General features: G+C 37.8%; 1 protein-coding gene across 2 annotated transcripts in view; it reads right to left on the bottom strand.

The window, feature by feature from the left end:
• SLC2A9 (solute carrier family 2 member 9) overlaps nt 1-19,832 on the bottom strand; it is a 76,715-nt gene that overhangs the window by 41,308 nt on the left and 15,575 nt on the right. For both annotated transcript variants that reach the window (XM_066549195.1, XM_066549194.1), the window contains exon 6: nt 6,619-6,751. In XM_066549195.1, coding sequence (XP_066405292.1) covers nt 6,619-6,751 — 133 coding nt within the window. The remainder of the gene's footprint in view (nt 1-6,618; nt 6,752-19,832) is intronic.

The raw sequence follows: 19,832 nt of genomic DNA, 5'->3' as shown, positions 1-19,832 counted from the left end.
ACTGGTGGCCTCCCAGAGCCTCCCTCTCTGATACTTTGGTGAATGCACAAGGCTGCACATTCTGCCTGCTCCTGGCAGTGGAAGGAACTAAGTTGAGCTCTGGGCCAAGCTTTTCTGAGGCACTCAGCACTTCTAATGCATTTTAATGGGCCCACCTGATTCTGCTTAACAAGGAGGATGATTTTTTAAGGCATGAACCACCTCTGAGTGTTGAGTCAATTCATAACATTCATATATTCTGATAGCCAGTTTCTCTCTTGTGAGAGGAGAGGTCAGAACTTTTAAATCTCTTAGTAAAAGCACTTTCACTTATCTTTTCACACAGGCTGTACAATCAGAAATTAATTAACAATTTGAGACCTCAGAACTAAAGTTAAGCTGCTCAGTTTTTTCCTTGGTTATTGCCCATTTTTTAATAAATAACATGCTAAACACCCATTTTAGCCAGTGTGATATATTTAAAGACAGTGATAAGAGATGTAAAATTAGAAACAATGTGGGCCTACAGTATGTTTAAGTCAATGTCTCATGCTGAAATTACACTTTCCTCAGTACTATTAGAATGCCGATCGAGAAAAATTAAGGTAAAGATGAGAACAACCAGACATATATCACCATAGTCTTGCATGGAAGGATTCTCTCAGATTTTTAAGCATCTGGTGTAATATAGGTCAGTGCACAGTTTTCTTTATTTTTCCTGTTCTTAAAATCCTCAGCATTCTTTAGGTCACACAAGTCAAAAATATAGGTGCAATCAAGTAAAAAGATAGCAATCTCTCTTTTTTGCACAAGGGAGTTTGCTGTATTTCTAGAGGGATGAGGAACTAAAAAACTGCAATTACCAAAATTGTCAAGTACAAGGCAGGAAAAGCATAGATACCTGATTTCTTTGCTTTCCTTCATGGCATTAAGTAAAAAGATGTAAATGCCACTAGGCAATGGTGATGGATACTAAAATTACCAACAAGTCAAGAAATACTAAGAAATTATTATGCTATCCATGCACAGTTTTGAATAGACATCACCCAACCTTCTTGGAAAAACATTTTCCTGCTACTCAACATCTCAGTACCATAAGAATCACAATTTTATATATAAATAATGTGGAAAGAAATTCTGCATTAGCAGAGAGATAGGGAAACTCAAATGTTTTTCAATGTGTGATGTTCAATTTATTAGTTTTACTGTCTAAACCCTGGCATTGCTGGCACTGGAAGCACAGAAGTCGTTCCTCTCCTCACTGCAATGACTCATTTCCCTCCGTGACTGGCTGCTTCTCTCTGTAGGGAAGCTTTATTTTCATGTAACACTTAAAACATCTAAGGAGTTGAAGTTCTAGAAGCTTTTAAAACTTTCCAGATTCCTATTTAATTCCCTTGGATCAGAAGGTTTTAGAAGCTCAGCCTCCAAAAGCTGGAATACTGCCTTCATAAAGAGGAAAAGAACTGGATGGTTCCAGTCAAGGGGAAAGAAGTCAGGAAACCCTTCAATTTACTCCACCAGTTTTTATTCATCTCACCTAAGTGAAGGTGAAGCACCTGAAAAAGGTTCAAAGATCTGAAAAAAAATCAGTTGGTACCATCTCTGAAACCAATCAGGCCTTTAAATTAACTGAAGAAGGGCACTCAACATCTCAGCAACATAGGGAATTACTAATTCTTTTTCCACTATAGTACTTCCAGGACTTGGCAAAGAAAGTAGTTATCAACAGAATTAGCATGTGAACTTTGAGAAGAAATTTTAAAAGATCAAAATGTTATTGAGTGGTTTACAGTATAAAGCCAGCACCAGGCAAAGGGGGGCAGAAAAAGAGAGAAGTGGTCAAAGTTTGCTTAGGCTTATTCTTTGAAAGAAATGGAAAAAAACTAAAATAAGCTGCAGGAGTATTATTGTCATCTGTTTCCCATGGATACATTCACTTCCCTGATGATCAATTATATTATATCCAGTGTCACACTGTCTCACACATCTTTTTCTAAGTTCTGCTTAAACAGGATCTTATTTGGCCACTGTTCAAGATAGTTAGTAGAAATTTCCCTGTAATAACTCCATGTTAACACAGAAATAATTCACAAAATGAACTAACAGTTATTTCATATAAACTAATTTTATTAGAGTACTGAATATCCAGAAGAATAACCCAGGTATATCTTCCTACAAGAGATATAAATATAATAATGCTATTTAAATCTAGAAAAATATAGATTATCTACTAGCATGCAGCATAGCAAAATTTAAGAAAAAAATCTCAGGAAATATAACTACAGACAAATGACTTCAGGCTTTTCCCATATGTCACCTCCCTCTTCTTCTAAGTAAAGAACACACAGATCTTTTTTGAGTTATTATCCAGTTAAGGATTACATCTTTGCCTGTTTGTAGGTGTGGTTTTACACACATCAATAGGCCTGTTCAGGTTCACCTGAAACTAGCCAATATGTACTGGTAAAACAAAACATATACATGCCACCCTAAAATAACACAAGAATTGGTAAACAGAGTTGTATTAAAGGTCCAATGACATAATATCCTTTCTAAAAGACAGGAGGCTTAAGAAAAGTTTAAAAACAAATCAGACACACCACAATCACTCCAGCTTTTGGCAGGTAAGTGTCTGAGATGAAGCCATCACCGTAAGCCAGCAAGTGTAGTAGCCATGGCTGTCTCTTCCTTTCCAGTAAGAATAGTTTCTAATCCTGACAGACATACAAAACCCACAGAGAAACAAAAATAAATCATATATGTGCTTGTTGTCAGTCATAACAACCTATTTTAATCACTGGATTTGTAGCAACTTGTTCCTGCTCTTAAAGTTTGGGTTTAACACCTCTCCAGTCCATGTGGGCCCCCTGAAGGGCTTTGTCAAAAATTGGCTGCCTGCTTTTTTAAATCAGGAGTGGCCTTGCTCTATTGTCACGTGAAAAGATGTCAACCCTAATCCATCTTTCTAAAAATTTAAACCTATGCTTCTCATTATACCTATTGTAATGCTTTTTTCATAACCATGGGACTTTTAATGTATGACCCAACATACTGCATGAACAGATTTTGTATGCCACCAACAGATGTTGCTGTGACATTTTATCCAAGTTGTCTGACCCTTAAGACATAATAATATTTTTTCTCTGGAAAGCTGGGATACCAGCTGAATTATTGATTTACATGACCTGCTACTGTGGCTGCATAGAAAATGCAAGATTCCCTCCCTGTAACAGTGCACTTGAAAAAAGACACCTCAACTCACCAACTGCAAGTCTTAATAACCCATGTTTTTAGTTGTAACAAATGTTCCATTTTATTACTACTACTGATTTTATTTATTTTACATCGTTGTGATACTCACGGGTCAGGGGTGCACTTGGCATGAAACTAATAGACAGCCAGTGTGAAATCCCTGTCTTAACTGTCCTAGAACTTGGATGGTAAACTGATGTAATTATAGCAGCAAGTTTTTCTTTTTCTTCCTGTTTCTATCCTTGTCACTTTTCATTTCCACAATCTCCTTCCAAAGTCCTTCTCTTCAACCCCTTGAATATCCATTTCTCCTCTGCTGTCTGGCCTTGATTAAGAAGGATCACACCAGTTAAATGCTAGGCAATTTCTTCCCTTCTATTCTTATCAAATGAGAAGAATATTAGTTATGGGAGCTGGGAGAGGAGCTAGAGTGGTTCTGCCCTTGCTTCATTACCGGATTTTGCTTCTTGAGCAAAGCAAGTTTACAGATTATGCTGTTGTTCCAGTGGACTGTTCTCTCCCCAAAACATATGGATCAGTTCTCCCATGCTCAGCAGTGAGACAGGAATATGAGAGATAGTTCAGATCCTCTGGGTCTCAGGGAGTAGGATACAGGTTGGTGACATGCAGGAAGATGAGCAAAGCTCGTCTGCCAGTGCTGCTTTTGGCAGCAGAGAGCAGCGAGTCAGACACGGAGTCCGTGTGTCCGACCGGCCAGAGGTCGGCTCAGCCGCGCGCCGCTTCTCTCATGGTGCTGTGGCTTAGGCTTGCACATGATGCCTCTCTAACCCTCTACCCTCATCCATTCATTTTTTCATCATTTACACAACACATTTTGGTCCTTCCCCTTCTCTCATCTCTTATTTGCCCCTTAAAGACATCTGCCAGAAAAGAGCTTGACAGAGAAGAAAAGAAGGGGATGAAAGCAGGGGCAAAACTTTGTGGAAACTCAATGACCTAAATTATCTCACTGGATATTATTGCTCTATAACAATTAGGAAGATTAATGTTGTCGGGTCCATTTTAGGAGCTTTGACATACATGCATACTTTGGAGTATTTCATAAACTAACATAGTCATCTGCTTTAAATACAGCAGACCTTTTGCAAATAATAGTTTTATATTTCTCTGACAAGGTATAATCCACAGTGAAATATATATTTGCATGAATAGTCTTGATCCATTAAGGGAAAGAAAAGGGATTTAGTCAGTAGAAAGCGTTGCAATTTTCCAATATTAATATGCAGATTTAAGCTAAGAGGCAAATAATTTAAAAACATTGCTGTAGTCATCACTAAAATGAAGAATTCTGCTTTGTCATTATATGACTTATAAGCAGAAGGGCATTTTAATAAATCACAACTCCTCCAGTCTCCTTAATAGTTAGACTTTTCCTCCCCCATTTCTGCTGATAATGCGAATATCCAGATGATTTGTCTCGATTGTTGATTCACTCTCCTATTTTTTGAATTTCACTGCAGACCACACTCAAAATGAGTTACACGGTGTATTACAACATATCTCAGAATTGAGTCTTTTCTTACAGATTTAATAAAATCCAAAAGCATATATTCATATGCAGTTACTTTGAAAAGCTTTTTATATCAGCTGTCTCTTTTTTCTCTGAGTATCTAAATTTATAGTCCTTAGGGTGGCTCATGAAAGCCATCTTCTTTTAATCAGTAAACCAGTGGCTAAAGCTCATTTCCCCAGGTAACTGCTCTCCTGATGTCTTCTACTCCAAAACCTACCTCCAATGCCTCTGGATTAGATTTCAAATTATTTTCAGAACATATGTGCTGAAAACATCCCAGAGTGCAGTTGGCACACTATCAGCAACAGTAAATGGTGTGAATTTCAAGGCAGGTGGTGTTATTTTACTGCCATGTTTTCTAATTTTTAAACTCTACCTATGAGAGGTCCAGTTTCACTGTCAGTGCTGAGGTCCCCAGGTACTGTAGCAGGATTTTCAATGGTTCCTCAGAGCAAGTGTAACATTATGCAATTGCATTGCAGATGCAGAGCCTTTGCCAGCCATAGCTCTGGAAATATATCTACAGTTTTATCAGGCAGAAATGAGCCAGTTTAAACTTGGCACCCAAAAGCATTTCTTCCCTGCCCAGCCATGGTGCTGCAGAAATTTCCACCCAAGAGCCAACCTGAGCTGGGTCCTGCACCTCTGCTGGGTGCTCTGAGCACAGCTGGCAGGGCAGCCCTTTCCTTGGAGAAGCTCTCTGCCTCCTCAAAACTCTGCTGAGTCCTTAAGAACACTTTCCCAAACATTGTTGCTTTTGTGCTCCTTTTTTTTTAAGCATTGAACTGTATCTCTGAGTGTCTGAGGCTCCAAACTTTATAGAATTCTTCATTCAATACCAAATTGAGACAACATGGGAGTCTCTTCACCAGTATACTATTGCTTTTTCAGAGGGCTCTTCAGAATAAAAAAGGCCAATTTTTAGTTTCAAAATAGAAGAAACTGGATGGAGTTGCATTAATTTCATGCTTAAAGATTATTAAATTTATATTTCAGGGGCTGATACACACTTTACAAGTTTTTGCAAGCAACTAGTTCATGACTAAAAATGTTAAGGGTCATATTCAAGTGAAGTTTTTAAGAATAATTTGTAAAGAACTTATGTTTGGTATTTTGGTATTATAATCAGACTCCTTTTTATAGACTCCTGTTTTTCATATGCTGTTATAACAAGCTAAACTAAATTTTTTAACACTCTCTCACCTATATTGGGACAATAGTAAATTTACTGGGGTGAAGAATGCAGCAACTGTGATCACGCAAGCCAATAGTTTTATACCTGGAACCTGAAGTAAGGACAAAATATTCCCTGTCTCTGAAGCTGAAGCAATATGGAAGCACTGGAATTTTTCAGTTAAACAGATGTATGGGGTTTTTATTAGATCAACAAAGGTTATTGAGTTACAGAACACAGCAAATACTGGGGGGAAAAAGCAGCAATGGAATCTGTGTTTTTATTAGACAAAACTGTAGATAAGGGAGAGTCATGGTGACTGAAACCACCTTTTACTTTCAAATGAACCCTGCACAGAGTGGCTGGCACACAATAGCAGGATGATTTGGTTAGTTCTATATCACTGTGTGTGTAATCTTATATAAGTTACCTTATAGAGGTAACTTATATAAGTTACCTTATAGAGGTATACCTTATAGAGAATTTAATTTATAAAAACTTCAAAGCTACAGCTATATTTACGCATACAGAGACAAATGAAAAAGGGAGAAAAATTATTGCCAAGAGATTCTCTCCTATGAGGATATTCTGCTTCTAGTGTGGTATCAGAATCAGGTGTCTCCAGTCTGAATTCTTACAATAAACACTCTTTGCTGCAAAAAGGAACATATCCTACCTTTTTCTGCCTTGCTCCTGTTATGCTTTTCGAGTAGAAGGTACCGAGGGCTTTCAGGAAGAAAAGGCAGAATCACAATTTGTATCAATGATGGAACAATGATTGCTCCAAATAAGAAAGGCCACCGAGATTCCTGCAAATGGATGCAAACAGGAGTCAGTAATACTCTCTCATAGTGACACTTGGAGGAAAAATAGCTTTGATAGGGAACACTGCAATTTTTCATCATTCAAAGTATTGTGTCCACCACCAGAGTGATGTGTTCCTCCTAAGCTTCGTAAGTCGTTTGAGCACTTCCCTCTCAGATCACCTTACTCAAGGGCCAAGTCCCCAAAGCACTTTCCATTGTCAGTTTTTATTTTACATTCTTTCATTTCAGCAAAGCCTAAAGCACAATGTTCTGCATGGTATGGGATGTAATCCATGCCTCAAGCCTGAAACCAGGCCCAAGAAAACCAAATAACTCCCAGAAATAATTGGTGTGGTGTCTCCTAATCAAACTTTTCACTTGCCCTTTTAGGTGAGAGAGTTGTTTTTAAAAAATTCTCCTGGGATGGGAAAACAACTTGAGAAGGTGTTTTTTCAAACAATTTAAAGCTTGAGGTAATTGGTCACCCTAAGAGCCTACATTATCATGAAGGCTTCAAGACCCTATTTCTTCATTCCTTTTTTCTCTTTTTTTTCCACCTGAGTGGAAAACTTTCTGTAATGTGGGTGAACCAAAGGTAGTTAATACTGTTTATGGACAAACAAGCCTGGATCTTATTTTAAAAACTAGAAAACTAAGGTTCAGTCTTTAAAACCAGTCAATAATTATATAATCAAAGTGGGTACTGCTTTGTAGCAGTAATTTAGGAAAACAGGCAGTAGAACTTGTCACCTTCATTCCATATCTGCCTGGAATAATTTCCTGTAATATAAACCTCTTTGCTATGTACCATATAAAAAAATTATAGGGTGTTATAATTTTTGACTATACCTCCAGATAAAAATGTTACTCTTGATCAGCCCATCATATTTTCTGAAGGTTTTTTTCCACCATGTCAAGGATGCTTCTTAAAGGAAAAAAAGTATTTTTTGTATACTGTTATTATCAGCATTCTGCCCTCCTACCTATGGAGACTTCTGTGGAATAAACTTACACTCCTTTTAAAGTCTCCTATAGTGTATGGTTTATAAGTTGGTCACATTTATCTCAAATAACTCTTCTTGAGAGTATTATTTTGAAAAAGTTATGAACAAGATTCTGAAATTACCCTTCACAATAAATAGCAAACCCTGCTACTTAAATGAAAAGCCCTTTATTTTTGCCACATAACACACGGAGTTTCCTTTATTTCCTCTGTTAAAGATTTCTGTTTTACTTTTTATCATGCTAACTTCTAAAACCTTAAGAAATACTCATAAATGCTCATAAATATGCTCCCAATTGCCATTTTGGTGTGAATTAATCAGAAAGTCACTGAAGCCAGTGGAAACCTCTCCATCCATTTCAAAAGATTTCATGCCTATTCAACACTATGGAGTGTGTGCTCTACTAGCTTTTCTCCTCATTTACATTATACAATCTTAACTCCTTCCTCCCACTACAGAAAAGAAATAGTAGGAGTAATATAAGCTTAAAGGATTCATTAAATTGCTGGAAATCAGGTTGAACTAGACCCTCTAAAGAGAACTAAGAGAAGCAGGCAAAAGGAGGGTTTCATAACCTCTTTAAGAAGGAATAGAATAGGACACATACTGGGACAGTGCTCAGAAGCAGTAATAAGCTAAAGGCAAAAGACAGTGTAGGTGACTGAGAAGACACTTAAAGCACTTTGCCTCAATTGTCAGCAGTAAGGAGAAGCACACAGGCACTGCTGGGAGAAATGAAAACAGCTACATCCCATTTTATTTCAGGGAAAATTTAAAAGAGCATGAAATGTTTTAATTACAGGGGACCTGATTTCATCACCTGCTCAGAATTGGTACAAATAACATGTCAAGATGGTAAAATTTTCATTTTAAACTGTCACATTATGGATATTTGCTTAGGCTGGAGCATGAAAAACCTGGCTTTGATGTATTTACAAAAGACAGTTAAACAGTAGAGCAAGTTTGACAACCACAGACTCATTCAAAGGTTGATGGAATAAAGTGCAAAGCTGCAGAGACAGAAGATTGGGTGGAAGGGAGGGAGATAAAGTATGGCATGGATTTATCAGCTGCAAATGAAACAAGATTATGGTGCACTGAATTACAGTAAAGAAAATGTTGCCATGTCAGAAAATCATCAGCTAAAATGCAGAAAATGGAACTTATTGTAACCATCAAAAGATGGAAAAGAAAGTGGCATGGAGAAATGTCAACAGGCACTGCTGACAGCTGAACTATCCCTGTCAAACTCAATAATCTATTTAAATATCAGTTACATTTAGTATTCTCAGCAATTTGGAAGATTTTGATGAAATGTGAAGACACTCTCAACACAGACCAGGTAAACAATGTACATATAGATACATTTTAAAGGGAGAAGAGAATTGTTAACAAGGTCATGCAACAGAGGTTGGGAAGAAGTGCTGTAGTGCCCTGGACATGGGCACCCGTTTTTTGAAAGATTTAGTGTGGCCAATTAAATATCCCAGAATAAAATGGATTACAGGAGTAAGGAAATATGCAACTGTGACAGGCTTCACTCTCTTTGTTTCCCTCTAAAAAATTTCACAGAAACAGAGAAACAGAATGGGTTGGAAGGGACCTCTAAGATCACCTTGTTCCACTACCCTGCCGTGGGCAGGGACACCTTCTGCTATCCCAGGATCCTCAGAGACCTCTCCAGCCTGGCCTTGAACACTTCCAGGGCTGGAGCATCCACAATTTCTCTGGGCAGTCTGATCCAGTGTCTCACCACTCTCATAGTGAAGGATTTCTTCCTAACATCTGTGCTAAACCTCTCCTCTTTTATTTTAATAAATAGATTTTAATTTTTTTTTATCTATTTATTTTAAAAGCATGATCTGGACATATCTGGACATATAATCTGGACAGTCTCCCATTCCCAACTCAGCCCCTACTGCACAGTCAGGGTCCTCATTTGCTCTCTGCCCAGAGTCTGGGTTTCTGTGCTGCGGAGATCCTCATGTCCCACTGAGCATCCTGACCCCAGCTGCTCCCAGGTAAGCTTCCCCCATCTTGTCTCCTGTCCATTCTAGAGCCACAGGGGAATGCCCACACCCCAAACACCTTCTCCTAGGCTCAGGCTGGACATGGGGTAGCACAGGACACTCCCCAGCCCTGCTCTGCATCCCTGTGCAGCCACCATGCTGCCTCACAGCACTGTCAAGGGCTTGGCTACCTCTGCTGCCTGAAACGTGCAGGAGATGGCACCAAAAGAAATACTCTTTTCCCCTTTTTAGCACTCAGTGCACAGGATGATCTGTGATTTCAGTGAGCAAGTCCATTTACCAGTTATTATTGAGTAGTCACCGTTTAAGTATTTATTTTGGAATTAATTCCTTGGGGATGCGGTTGTGATGAGTTTACTGCAGTGATGAACAACTTATAAACAGAAATTACCTTTTTGGATAACTTTCTTGTGTAAAATGACATATTTTACCCATTTTGTATGTGGGGAACAAAGAGACAAAAGCCTCTGGCATCCAATGCAAGATACTGAAAAGAACCAGGAAATAGTGATTTGGTAGTCTCTTATTTTTCATTTTCTATAAAAAGCAGGAACACTTTTAAAATTCTAATTTTGCAAAATATAATCACACACACAGACAGAAATAATTACATCTAGTCTAGTCTAATTTCTAGCTGCCCTGGAGCATCTTGCCTCAGCCTCCTGCTGCAGCTACAGGAGGATGCAGGTCTCTGTGATATTCTGTGTCACATCTGCCAGTCTCACAGGGACACCTAAGGTACCATAGGGCATCAAGATGAAACTATCTGCTCATATTCAAGCAATTGAATTTTGTCCTTTCTTGTACAGACTTGGCACAAAAAATGTATATCAGAAATATTCCATTTGCCCCACAAAAAAAAAAAAAAAATTGTATCCCTGCTCAGAATAGACTGGGAAAATTTACTTAGGCATGCAAAGCCCAGAATACTGCACAAGTTCAGCATTTCTCTGTTAATCTGCTACCACACCACATAAAACACTCCTAAAAGTAAAGGACAACCATGCTGGCCTGGGGCCAAGGACTGAAAAAGCACTGAGATGGAACTAATTTCTAGCTTTAGAACTATCTTCTCTTCCTTTAGCCAAGGCTATGGCACAGTGGTGATGATCATGTGGCAGCTGAGAGAACTTCTGCATCTCAGGCTTCAGAGCAGCTGCTCAAGTAAGGTGCAAAACAACTGCCTTCCTCCTACCTTCTTTGTACCACTCCAAGCACTGCTCTACAATCTCCTCTGGCTGCAGGGGATGCTAATCTCACAGTTATATCCCTGCTGGACACAATTTTCTCTTTGCATGACCATTTCTGTAACCCAATTTGTCAAAATATATTTCAATAACAGAGCTACAAATTGCTTACCTTCCTGTTTAAAACAAAGGCAACTCAGATAATATGTGTATTTCACCTCTGTTCTGTACCCAGATGTGTATTTTTACAGGTCACTACTACAGCTATAACTCTGACAAGAAGATTATTCAGGTATCAGTATCTTCCCAGGTAATAATCAGTACAAAAAATCACAGACTCAAGGCTGTACAAGTCTGATGTAAAATTCACAGAAATCAGCAGGAGATTTTTGTTACTGAGTACTGAGAACTTAAAACAGCTTTGAAAGTGTCTGGTGTCTGAGTCCCATGATTTTCTCTTCACTAAATGGCATGTTAGATCATGGAAGTATTGAGAGGGAGAATTAAAGGATCTGTTACAAGTTCCCCAGATGGTTTTTTTGTGCAGCTTTTTCTTGGAGTAACAGCTAACTTTTTACTGCACCCTTAGATGGCATAATTTGTCCCCATTTATTCATCTCCAAGAGAAGCAAAAAGTTCAGAGATAAGAAATGGGAAATGGGAATCTTTCACATAGGATTATTATCAGCAGCCAGCATATATATTTGAGCTTATTTAGGAAGAAATACTAGAGGTATGCTGGAGCTAGACAAAATTTCTGACAGAACTTCCTTTCAGTGATGCATTTAGACTCAGGTTAGCATCCATAAATAACAAAATATAAAAATAGTAAATTAAAATAATTGAGGAGGCTAAGACTCAGCTTTTTAAACATGAGAAGATACTATCATTCTGATGCCCTTGGGTACCTCAGATGTCCCTGTGGGACTGGCAGATGCAGCACATGGAAATCCAGAGACCTGCATCCTTTTGGGACTGTAGTGGGAGATGAAAATAAGTGCTCCAGGGCATCTAGAAATTGCATTAGATGCAAATGTTTTTTTATTTTATTGTATTTTGCCAAACTGAAGTTACGAAAGTTAGACTAAGGTATATTAAGGTTAAGAGAAAAACAAACATAAAAACACCCAAAGCACATTTGCTGTTTTAAAAACAATGGAAATTATTGAATATTTCATCTTAACATTTTTTTAATGACAAAAAAATCTGGTTTGGATTTAAAAAAAATCAAAACCCAATTAATTTTAACTTGACATTTACTTCAGGTTTAAAAAAATCCCTCAAAATACTAATCAATAATATACCTCCCATTTTTTTTTCTTTTGCCAGTAGTTTCAAAAGCAAAGGCACTCAAGAGTAGAAAACATACCCTCCTACTCAATATGATAACTGCATGCTATCCTACAGGGCTTGACCAACATACCACGGCATTAATACCTAATTTGTAGAGGATAAATTTATGTCTTAGGACATGAATTTGCAATAATGGGTAATTTTACAATATATAATAGAAAGTAAAACTGAAATGTTAATCTTGAAGGTTAAGAACCTTCAAAAATGTTTAAGTGGTGATTATCTCCCCAGTGTGAGAAACACACTTGGAAGGAAGTCACAGGTCAAATTTATTTAGATTTATTTCTTAATAACAGATTTGTAAGCATTATCAAATACTCAAGCACTAAGGAAACAGGAAAATCTGAAATGTTCATTTGCTTCTAAACATTTGAAGCAGAGTCCAACTTACACAGAGTAAGATAAGTTTTATAAACAGATACTATTTGTTATTAGATCAGCTACAGTAAGTGAAAAAACCTCACCTTTTAAAGTCTGATAAAGTAGCACAAAGTCATATTTTAAATATTAGTATAAGAAAATGCTCCAAGTTTAGTTACATGTGTTAACTATGTTTCAGTGGATAAGGGAAAATGATCAGCAACTGCTATCAGCCTCCATGGTGTTTTGATGTCTTTCTTTCCTTCACATCTGTTGGAGGATATCTTTCCAGGAAAGCTTGTCTACTGCATTTCCAGCTGACCTAATTAAGCAGAGAACAGCTACATAGAATCTTCTCAAGACTCAGGTGAGCACTGTTTTACTGTCTATGAGTAGGAGTCCTCACTGATGATAAACTCTCATCCCAGCATTAGATGATCTGCAATTAAGTCTTTTGTTCATTGTTGAGTCTAAATTATATATCTATCTCCACAGTGCTCTTATTTCCATAATCACACTTCCACTTTCAGACAACTCCTCTCCTGTAAGATGCTGTCCTTCCCAAATGCAAAACTGCAACATTTCAATATTACAAATGGCCCATCAGCCATATGTTGTTACAACTTTGGGAATTGAAGCCTCACAGCACAGCTTTAATGGACTGAAACTCATTTGCGAACATGCAGACACACAGCTGTTTTCCCATGCATCACTTAATGAGTTCTGTACAGAAAAGGGATGAATAAATACTGTTGTGTCTGTCTCAGGGAACCGATAAAAAGTTGATTTATAATCTCCAGTAAATACATAATCTCAGCTGATCCACAATAGATATAAACAAAGCACCTCACTAAATGTCTCCATTAGAAATTTATCAACTCTACCACACTCCTACAGCAGGGCTGGTATGACAGAGTAGACCTCTTCCCATGGGTCCTACTGAACCGTGAATGTGCAAGAACCCAGAGGGTCCTGGCAGCATTTCTGCACTTTTATCAGACCCACCAAGGCTGTGCCTGGTGCCTACACAGCATCTTCCTTTGCCTGGATCAACCAACCCTTGGGTGAGGTGGCCTTCATGTCCCAGATCAGCAGCTCATAGCTTGTATGAAGTGCTTGTGCCTTGATAAAAGACTTGGAAATTGCTTCAGCAGTAACAAACTTTGTGCCTTATGTGTTACTGTGAAAAGAGGATGGAAACATCCCATGGCTAGAAAAGGAAAAGAACTGAGAAAATTTGAAAAAGGATTTCCATCTTCAAAATCACTGCCTCAAGCAATTCTTAATTGGTGTGTCTGGTAGCAGTTTGCAGGAAGTGCAGGCAGACACCAAACACCTGCTGAAATCAGTGACTAGCTGAATGAGCACTGAAATATTTTTGGCCTTTCTTTCTTTCTCTCTCTCTCTCTCTCTCTTTCTCCTCCTTCCTTCCTCCCTCCCTCCCTACCTCCAGAAATTCCTTTCTTTGTAAGGATGTTTCTCTGAGTTATTCTTAGCAATATTCCCAAAAAATTTGAGTAGCCACTTATAAGCAGCAATGTGTCACCTGTATCCTTAGCAGAAGTTTTAAAACACTCTTCAGGGAAGGCTTCAGCTTTTCATTCAGTTTTGTATTTTACTACATGAATATAAGGCAGTTTTGCTTCTGTGTTTTTAAGAAATACTGTACAAGCTCAGCAGTCCAGTGAATTAATAGGGACCAGGGTAACTTGGAGTAACCTTTTGCAAGCCTGGCTTAACAGCAGAATGGTTCCCAGAAGTACTATGAGATCACCTCCTCAAACACTTGCTCTAAACTTAGACAAATCCTGACCAAAAACCCCCACAACTGGGAACTAGAGCTGATGAGAAAAATTCCTATGCTATTTTTCCCAAGTCCTACACTCACCTTTGCTCTTAAGAACTCATTGAGGACTAGCAATTCATATACTAAAATAGACTCCACAAAGCATCATGTTTCTACAGATACAAACAGCTCCACCATCATCCAGGTCATTATTGAAGATATTGAACAGGACTGGAACTCTGGGCCACACCACTAATTACTGGCTTCCAATCTAGACTTTGCTTCAGGTCACTTTATTTTCAGAATATAACTAGGCAGAGTGAAGATGTTATGGCATTTTTTTATTCTACATAGCCTGTAGCCAGATGTTTGAAATTATTACAAAGAGGACACTTTAGGATTTCAAGTGATGCTAAATGGAAAATGCTAAACTGGTGGAGGCATTTGTCCTCCTGTAATGGAAAGTACAAACATCTTTTTATATTCTGTAGACAGCATAAGGCATAAGCTGCTTTAATTTCCCACAGTCTGCATGAAGCTGCAAGAGTTCACCTGTCGTCTCTTATTGCCACAAGAGCTCTTTGTTCTATACTCTGAAATTCTCACTTGTATTTTAAAGAATAGTGTCTTTAACTATAGTCACTATCATGGCTCAAGGAGAAGATAAACACACAGAACAAAAGAGCTCGTAGAAAAATATTCAGAAACTGGTTGATTCATACTTTGTGTTATCATGCTAATGTGTCAGATTCATTTCAAGAGCATCTCCAGAAGACCAGTTTGCCATTGGTGTCCACCTGCAGGCTTTAGGTCCCTAGACTGACTTGGAATTGCTTTCTCTACTCATCTATAATTCACTGACAGTTTTTAAGGAATCCTTGAATCTGAGTCAAGAGTCTTAGGAAGAAGGATCAATTAAAAAAAAAAAAGGAAAAGAAAAGAAAAACAAAGCAAAAAAACAAAGCAAAATCATGCTGGAAATGAAGCTTTGACAAGTAAAATCAAAGCTTATTTTCAGAACAGCCTTCAACTGCACAGGCTGTACAACCTATTCCATGACTGTTTTTGTGCAAGTGAAGGAGTATTTTTAAAAGACCTTGGTGGAGCAAAATGTAACACTCCTATATAAACTTTCCTAAATACACAGTTATCTGTTGCATCAAATACATCATTTTAAGAAGACTGGTAAAGAAAATGAGAGTGTAACACAGCATCTACAGAAGTTTTTAGCTTTATCACAACTATTCCTCAGCAAGGCTCACTTGTCTAAAAAACTAACTTGAAAGGGACTCATCACAAAGATGCTTCCTTACTAGACATATTGTACAGTGTCTATGGAGTTAATTGGTCCTTTTCCAGATTTAGCTCAATTTGCTGCCAAAATTGATATTGATACTTATATCAGTAACAGAATTTCTTTGCTAAAATAATGAGTTATGGGGAGGAAGATTTGGCCAGTGTCATTGTGTATCACAAACATATTTCCAGCTAAATCCCTTTTTAAAAAGAGGTATTCTCTAGCCAAATATACATTAAAGCTGCTAAAAATCCTCAAAAAAGTTTAATTAGACTAATTAATATGTCTTCTCTGACAAAGACAGCATCCGATTCATAAAGTTTGTAACTCTAACCATGTACACAAGATTTTTGCAATAAATTCCAAGTGCTTTTGAGGAAAGATTGAGAAGAGTCTAGAAAAGACAGCATGCCATTTCAGAATAAATTCTAAACCTTCTCTGGTAGACTTTGTTTCTGAAGCACTCAGGCTTTGAGTGTTTCCCCAGCATGGGGTTACCCCTAAGAGCTATCTAACCCCGATTTTTCTCCTCAAGAAGCCACTTCCCAAATCTGATCATTGTTGCTCACTCCCGTACCTTGTACTGCTTGATTACACTCTTTCCAAAACAGAATGACCAAACCTACTCACAACATTCAAGAGATGGACACATCAGGATCTTTCCCTTTTTTTTTTTCTTTTTTTTTTTTCTTTTTTTTTTTTTTTTGCCTTGAAACACTTACACAGCAAATGGATTCATTCAGGACATGCTCCCCTGGTGAATTTTAGGATGCAAGCAAAGTAAAGTTTTTAGAGTAACATGCTATCCACTAGGAAACAATGCAACCATGTAGTCAGGGAAGCTCCTGCATGTGTGACCTAGAAACACTTGAATTTTTTAAAGTAAGGCTGCTGAAGTAAGCAGACCAAAAAAAAAAAAAAAATCTATTTGTCCATTGGTGCACCAATGGGAAGAGCAGCTGCTCAGTCAGAGAAGCAGCCAGAGCTGGCCAGCCACTGGGGCCAGCTCCAGGGAAAACAACTGCAGCTCGGCAAAGCCTGCCACACCAGGCACAGGAAAAGGGGCTCCAAGCCAGGTCTGAGGAAAGCAGGGCAAAGGCAACTGTGTCAGCTTTACCTGTCCTGAATCAGTATACACACTGTGAAACATTTTTTTCTCTCTGGTATTGATACACAGATGAAAGAGATATTGAAGCTCAATGTATATTGAAAATAAGAATACTGTGACTACTGCAAATGGATTCAGAAATTAAATCCTCTATAATTTAGGGAAAAGTTAAAGCCCACCTTCATTAAACAACATGAAGCCATAGAATAGACAGTCAGACAGTTTACAATGTTTAGGAGTTGTTACCATGCTAAGGAAAACCTGTGGAGCAGGACATTCCCTGCAGGAGGAACTAGATGAGTTAGCTAGAGTGATACCTAAAGTTACATGGAATGTGTCAGAATCAGGCCAGACAATATTTCCCCAAGACAGTAAGTGTAAATTTGAACTTTCAAAACTGAAGCTGACAGTGCGTTGGCCTTTGCTTTGCAAGAGCAATCTGTCAGGAAAAATAGGCTGGGTGATTCAATTGCAGAATCACAGAAACAGAGAGAACAGAAATACCTGAAGGGCAGTTTTTGAAGACGTGACAGGTCTAAGATAGTTTGTCCTTATCTTATTATCTGTTTTTTTCCTTCAGTCCGATATATGGAAAGCTGCACATGCTGTACAACCAAAAATGGCCTGAATTAAATAATCCTGTAGCCAGCAGCAATAATTCAGTGCCCACATTACAGCAGATAACATCATTGCACACCCGTGGGCCTGCACCAAGTTGTCACCTACAGATGCCATGGCTTCCTGAAGAGTTCAGGACTCTGGCTTACAGAACACAAGATGCCAGCACATGAAAACAAGCACACAGCTCTCAGCAGCTGGGGTGGTGGGGAGAAGCAGGTCACCAGCACATGAAGCCATCGTGCTCAGTACTCCGATCACCAGCCCCCTTTACCATGGTGCAATTTCCAGACCTATAAGAATCAGAATCTTGAACAAAAAGCATAGCTGTGATTTGTTGGATGAGAGGCAATTAGGACTGTGGGAAGCAAGTAAGATTATCAAGTCACTGCAGCAGAGGACTGTTATCACAACTGGAACTTTTCTCAAATAATCACTCTTGGTAAGCACTTCATACTAAAGAAACACATTCTAAAATTAGTACCTTTGGAGACAAATACAATAGAATTCTATATATATATAATAATATATATTTATATATATAATTATATATAAAATTATATATATATAATATATATTATCTATATATTATCTATATATATTATATATATAATATATATATAATATATATATATATTATATATATATTCTATATCCAGAATCAAAAAAATTGCCTGTACTTAGGTGTTACAATCTTTATTAGATTGTAAATTTTTGTTCCATTTGCTCTTTAATACTGTAATTTAAAAATTGGACATAGTCATGTTTGTCTAGTTCACGTCAATATGGCAGGACGCAGAAAAGAATTAAATGCATTTCTGCAATACTTCAGACAAAATATTCCCAGGAAAACCAGGAAATATTTGATATAATTCTGGTTTTTTTAAGTATTATTTCATCTGGATTAGCTGTATAATCTTGTTCTCCTAGGTTTGAATTTAAACCAGGAACTATTCAAGACAACAGCTTACAGGGTGAGAAAGAGATTAAAGAGCTTGTGTTACTAGAGGAGATGAAGTTTAATCTGAAACACAAAGATCACAAGTGATATGGGGAGGAGGGAGGAAGCACACTGTAGAAGGTGGTGAAAAAAAAAGAAACAGAAAAGTACTAAGGAATAAATAAAACTTGATCAAAAGAATAATGAGAATAAGTTGACAGAACTGGCATGAAAAGGTATTAGAAGGAAATGAGAAGATTGTCAATCCTCAGCACTTTCAATAAAAAGCTTGGGAAAACTGAAGGAATAGGAAGCAGCCAACCCAGTATAAGGCAGTATAAGGCAGTATGTAAGGCAGTAACCCAGCCAGAGCTGACACTGCCCCTCAGCACAGCACCTGGGGCTGCCCACATCCCTCCTGCTGCACCTTGACCAATCTTGACAAAAGAAAAATTGCTAAAAAATCAGTTTAGGGCTCCTTAACATACTTGATACAAAAAGCAGTAAGGACTTTTGAATTGCCTCAAGTAATACTCATTGCTTTAGAGCTATTTTTATCACAATTTCACATTTAAAGAAACACTTTTGCATTTGATAACAGAGGAAATCATCACTTAGGTTGCTAATAAGTGCCTGTTAACACTATGCCCCACAGCCAACATAAACACTTTCCTTTTCTGCAGAGAGACTTCTACAGAACCACTTAAGGCAACAACCTCATGTAATTCACATAAATGCATCAAGCTCCAATTTAAAATTTTAATTTTCTGCTCAAGTTACTTCAGCCGGGAGTCTGTTCCAAACATCACTCTGACAAATTTCAGCGTGCAATTATTCTCACAATATTTATTAAAAAAATCATTCTTGTAGCTATATTGTCTTTGAGATTAAGCCACTCTATTCCTTGTTTCTTGTGTTAACAAGGTGCAGTCAGTTCCTGTCCCTTCCCTCTGTTTACTTGACCACACAAGCAATATTGCTGTCACCTCCTCTTACAAGAAGGACCTCAGTCATGCTGACAGCCATTCTTATGTCCATCCCTTTTTCAGAGTCTCTTCCAGCAAGACACTCATCTCTGGTTTTGTCCCTCCTTTCTTCAAAACCATCAATGCTTAGATACAATGGTTAACAATCTCTTAGATATTTGTTCAATTTACAAGTAATAGATACATAATAGATCTCAGATCTCATGGTTTCATAAGAAACCTTATGAAACCATGACAGAAGACAGGTATTTGTAAGTGGTATTATTTATAACAAATTCTGATAAGAAACAAACAACTGCAGACCAGCAAAATAAAAACTACCTCCCACTGAAGGAGTTTCAATGGGAACTTCACAAATCTAAGGAAAAAAAATCCTAGCTTGACTGAAACCAAGAGAAATTAAGAGAAAAAAACC

The sequence above is a fragment of the Molothrus aeneus genome, chromosome 4, assembly GCF_037042795.1.
Source record: "Molothrus aeneus isolate 106 chromosome 4, BPBGC_Maene_1.0, whole genome shotgun sequence".
NCBI classification, from domain to species: domain Eukaryota; kingdom Metazoa; phylum Chordata; class Aves; order Passeriformes; family Icteridae; genus Molothrus; species Molothrus aeneus.
The sequence above is the reverse complement of the archived record's forward strand: the minus strand, read 5'-3'. Positions and strand labels throughout refer to the sequence as shown.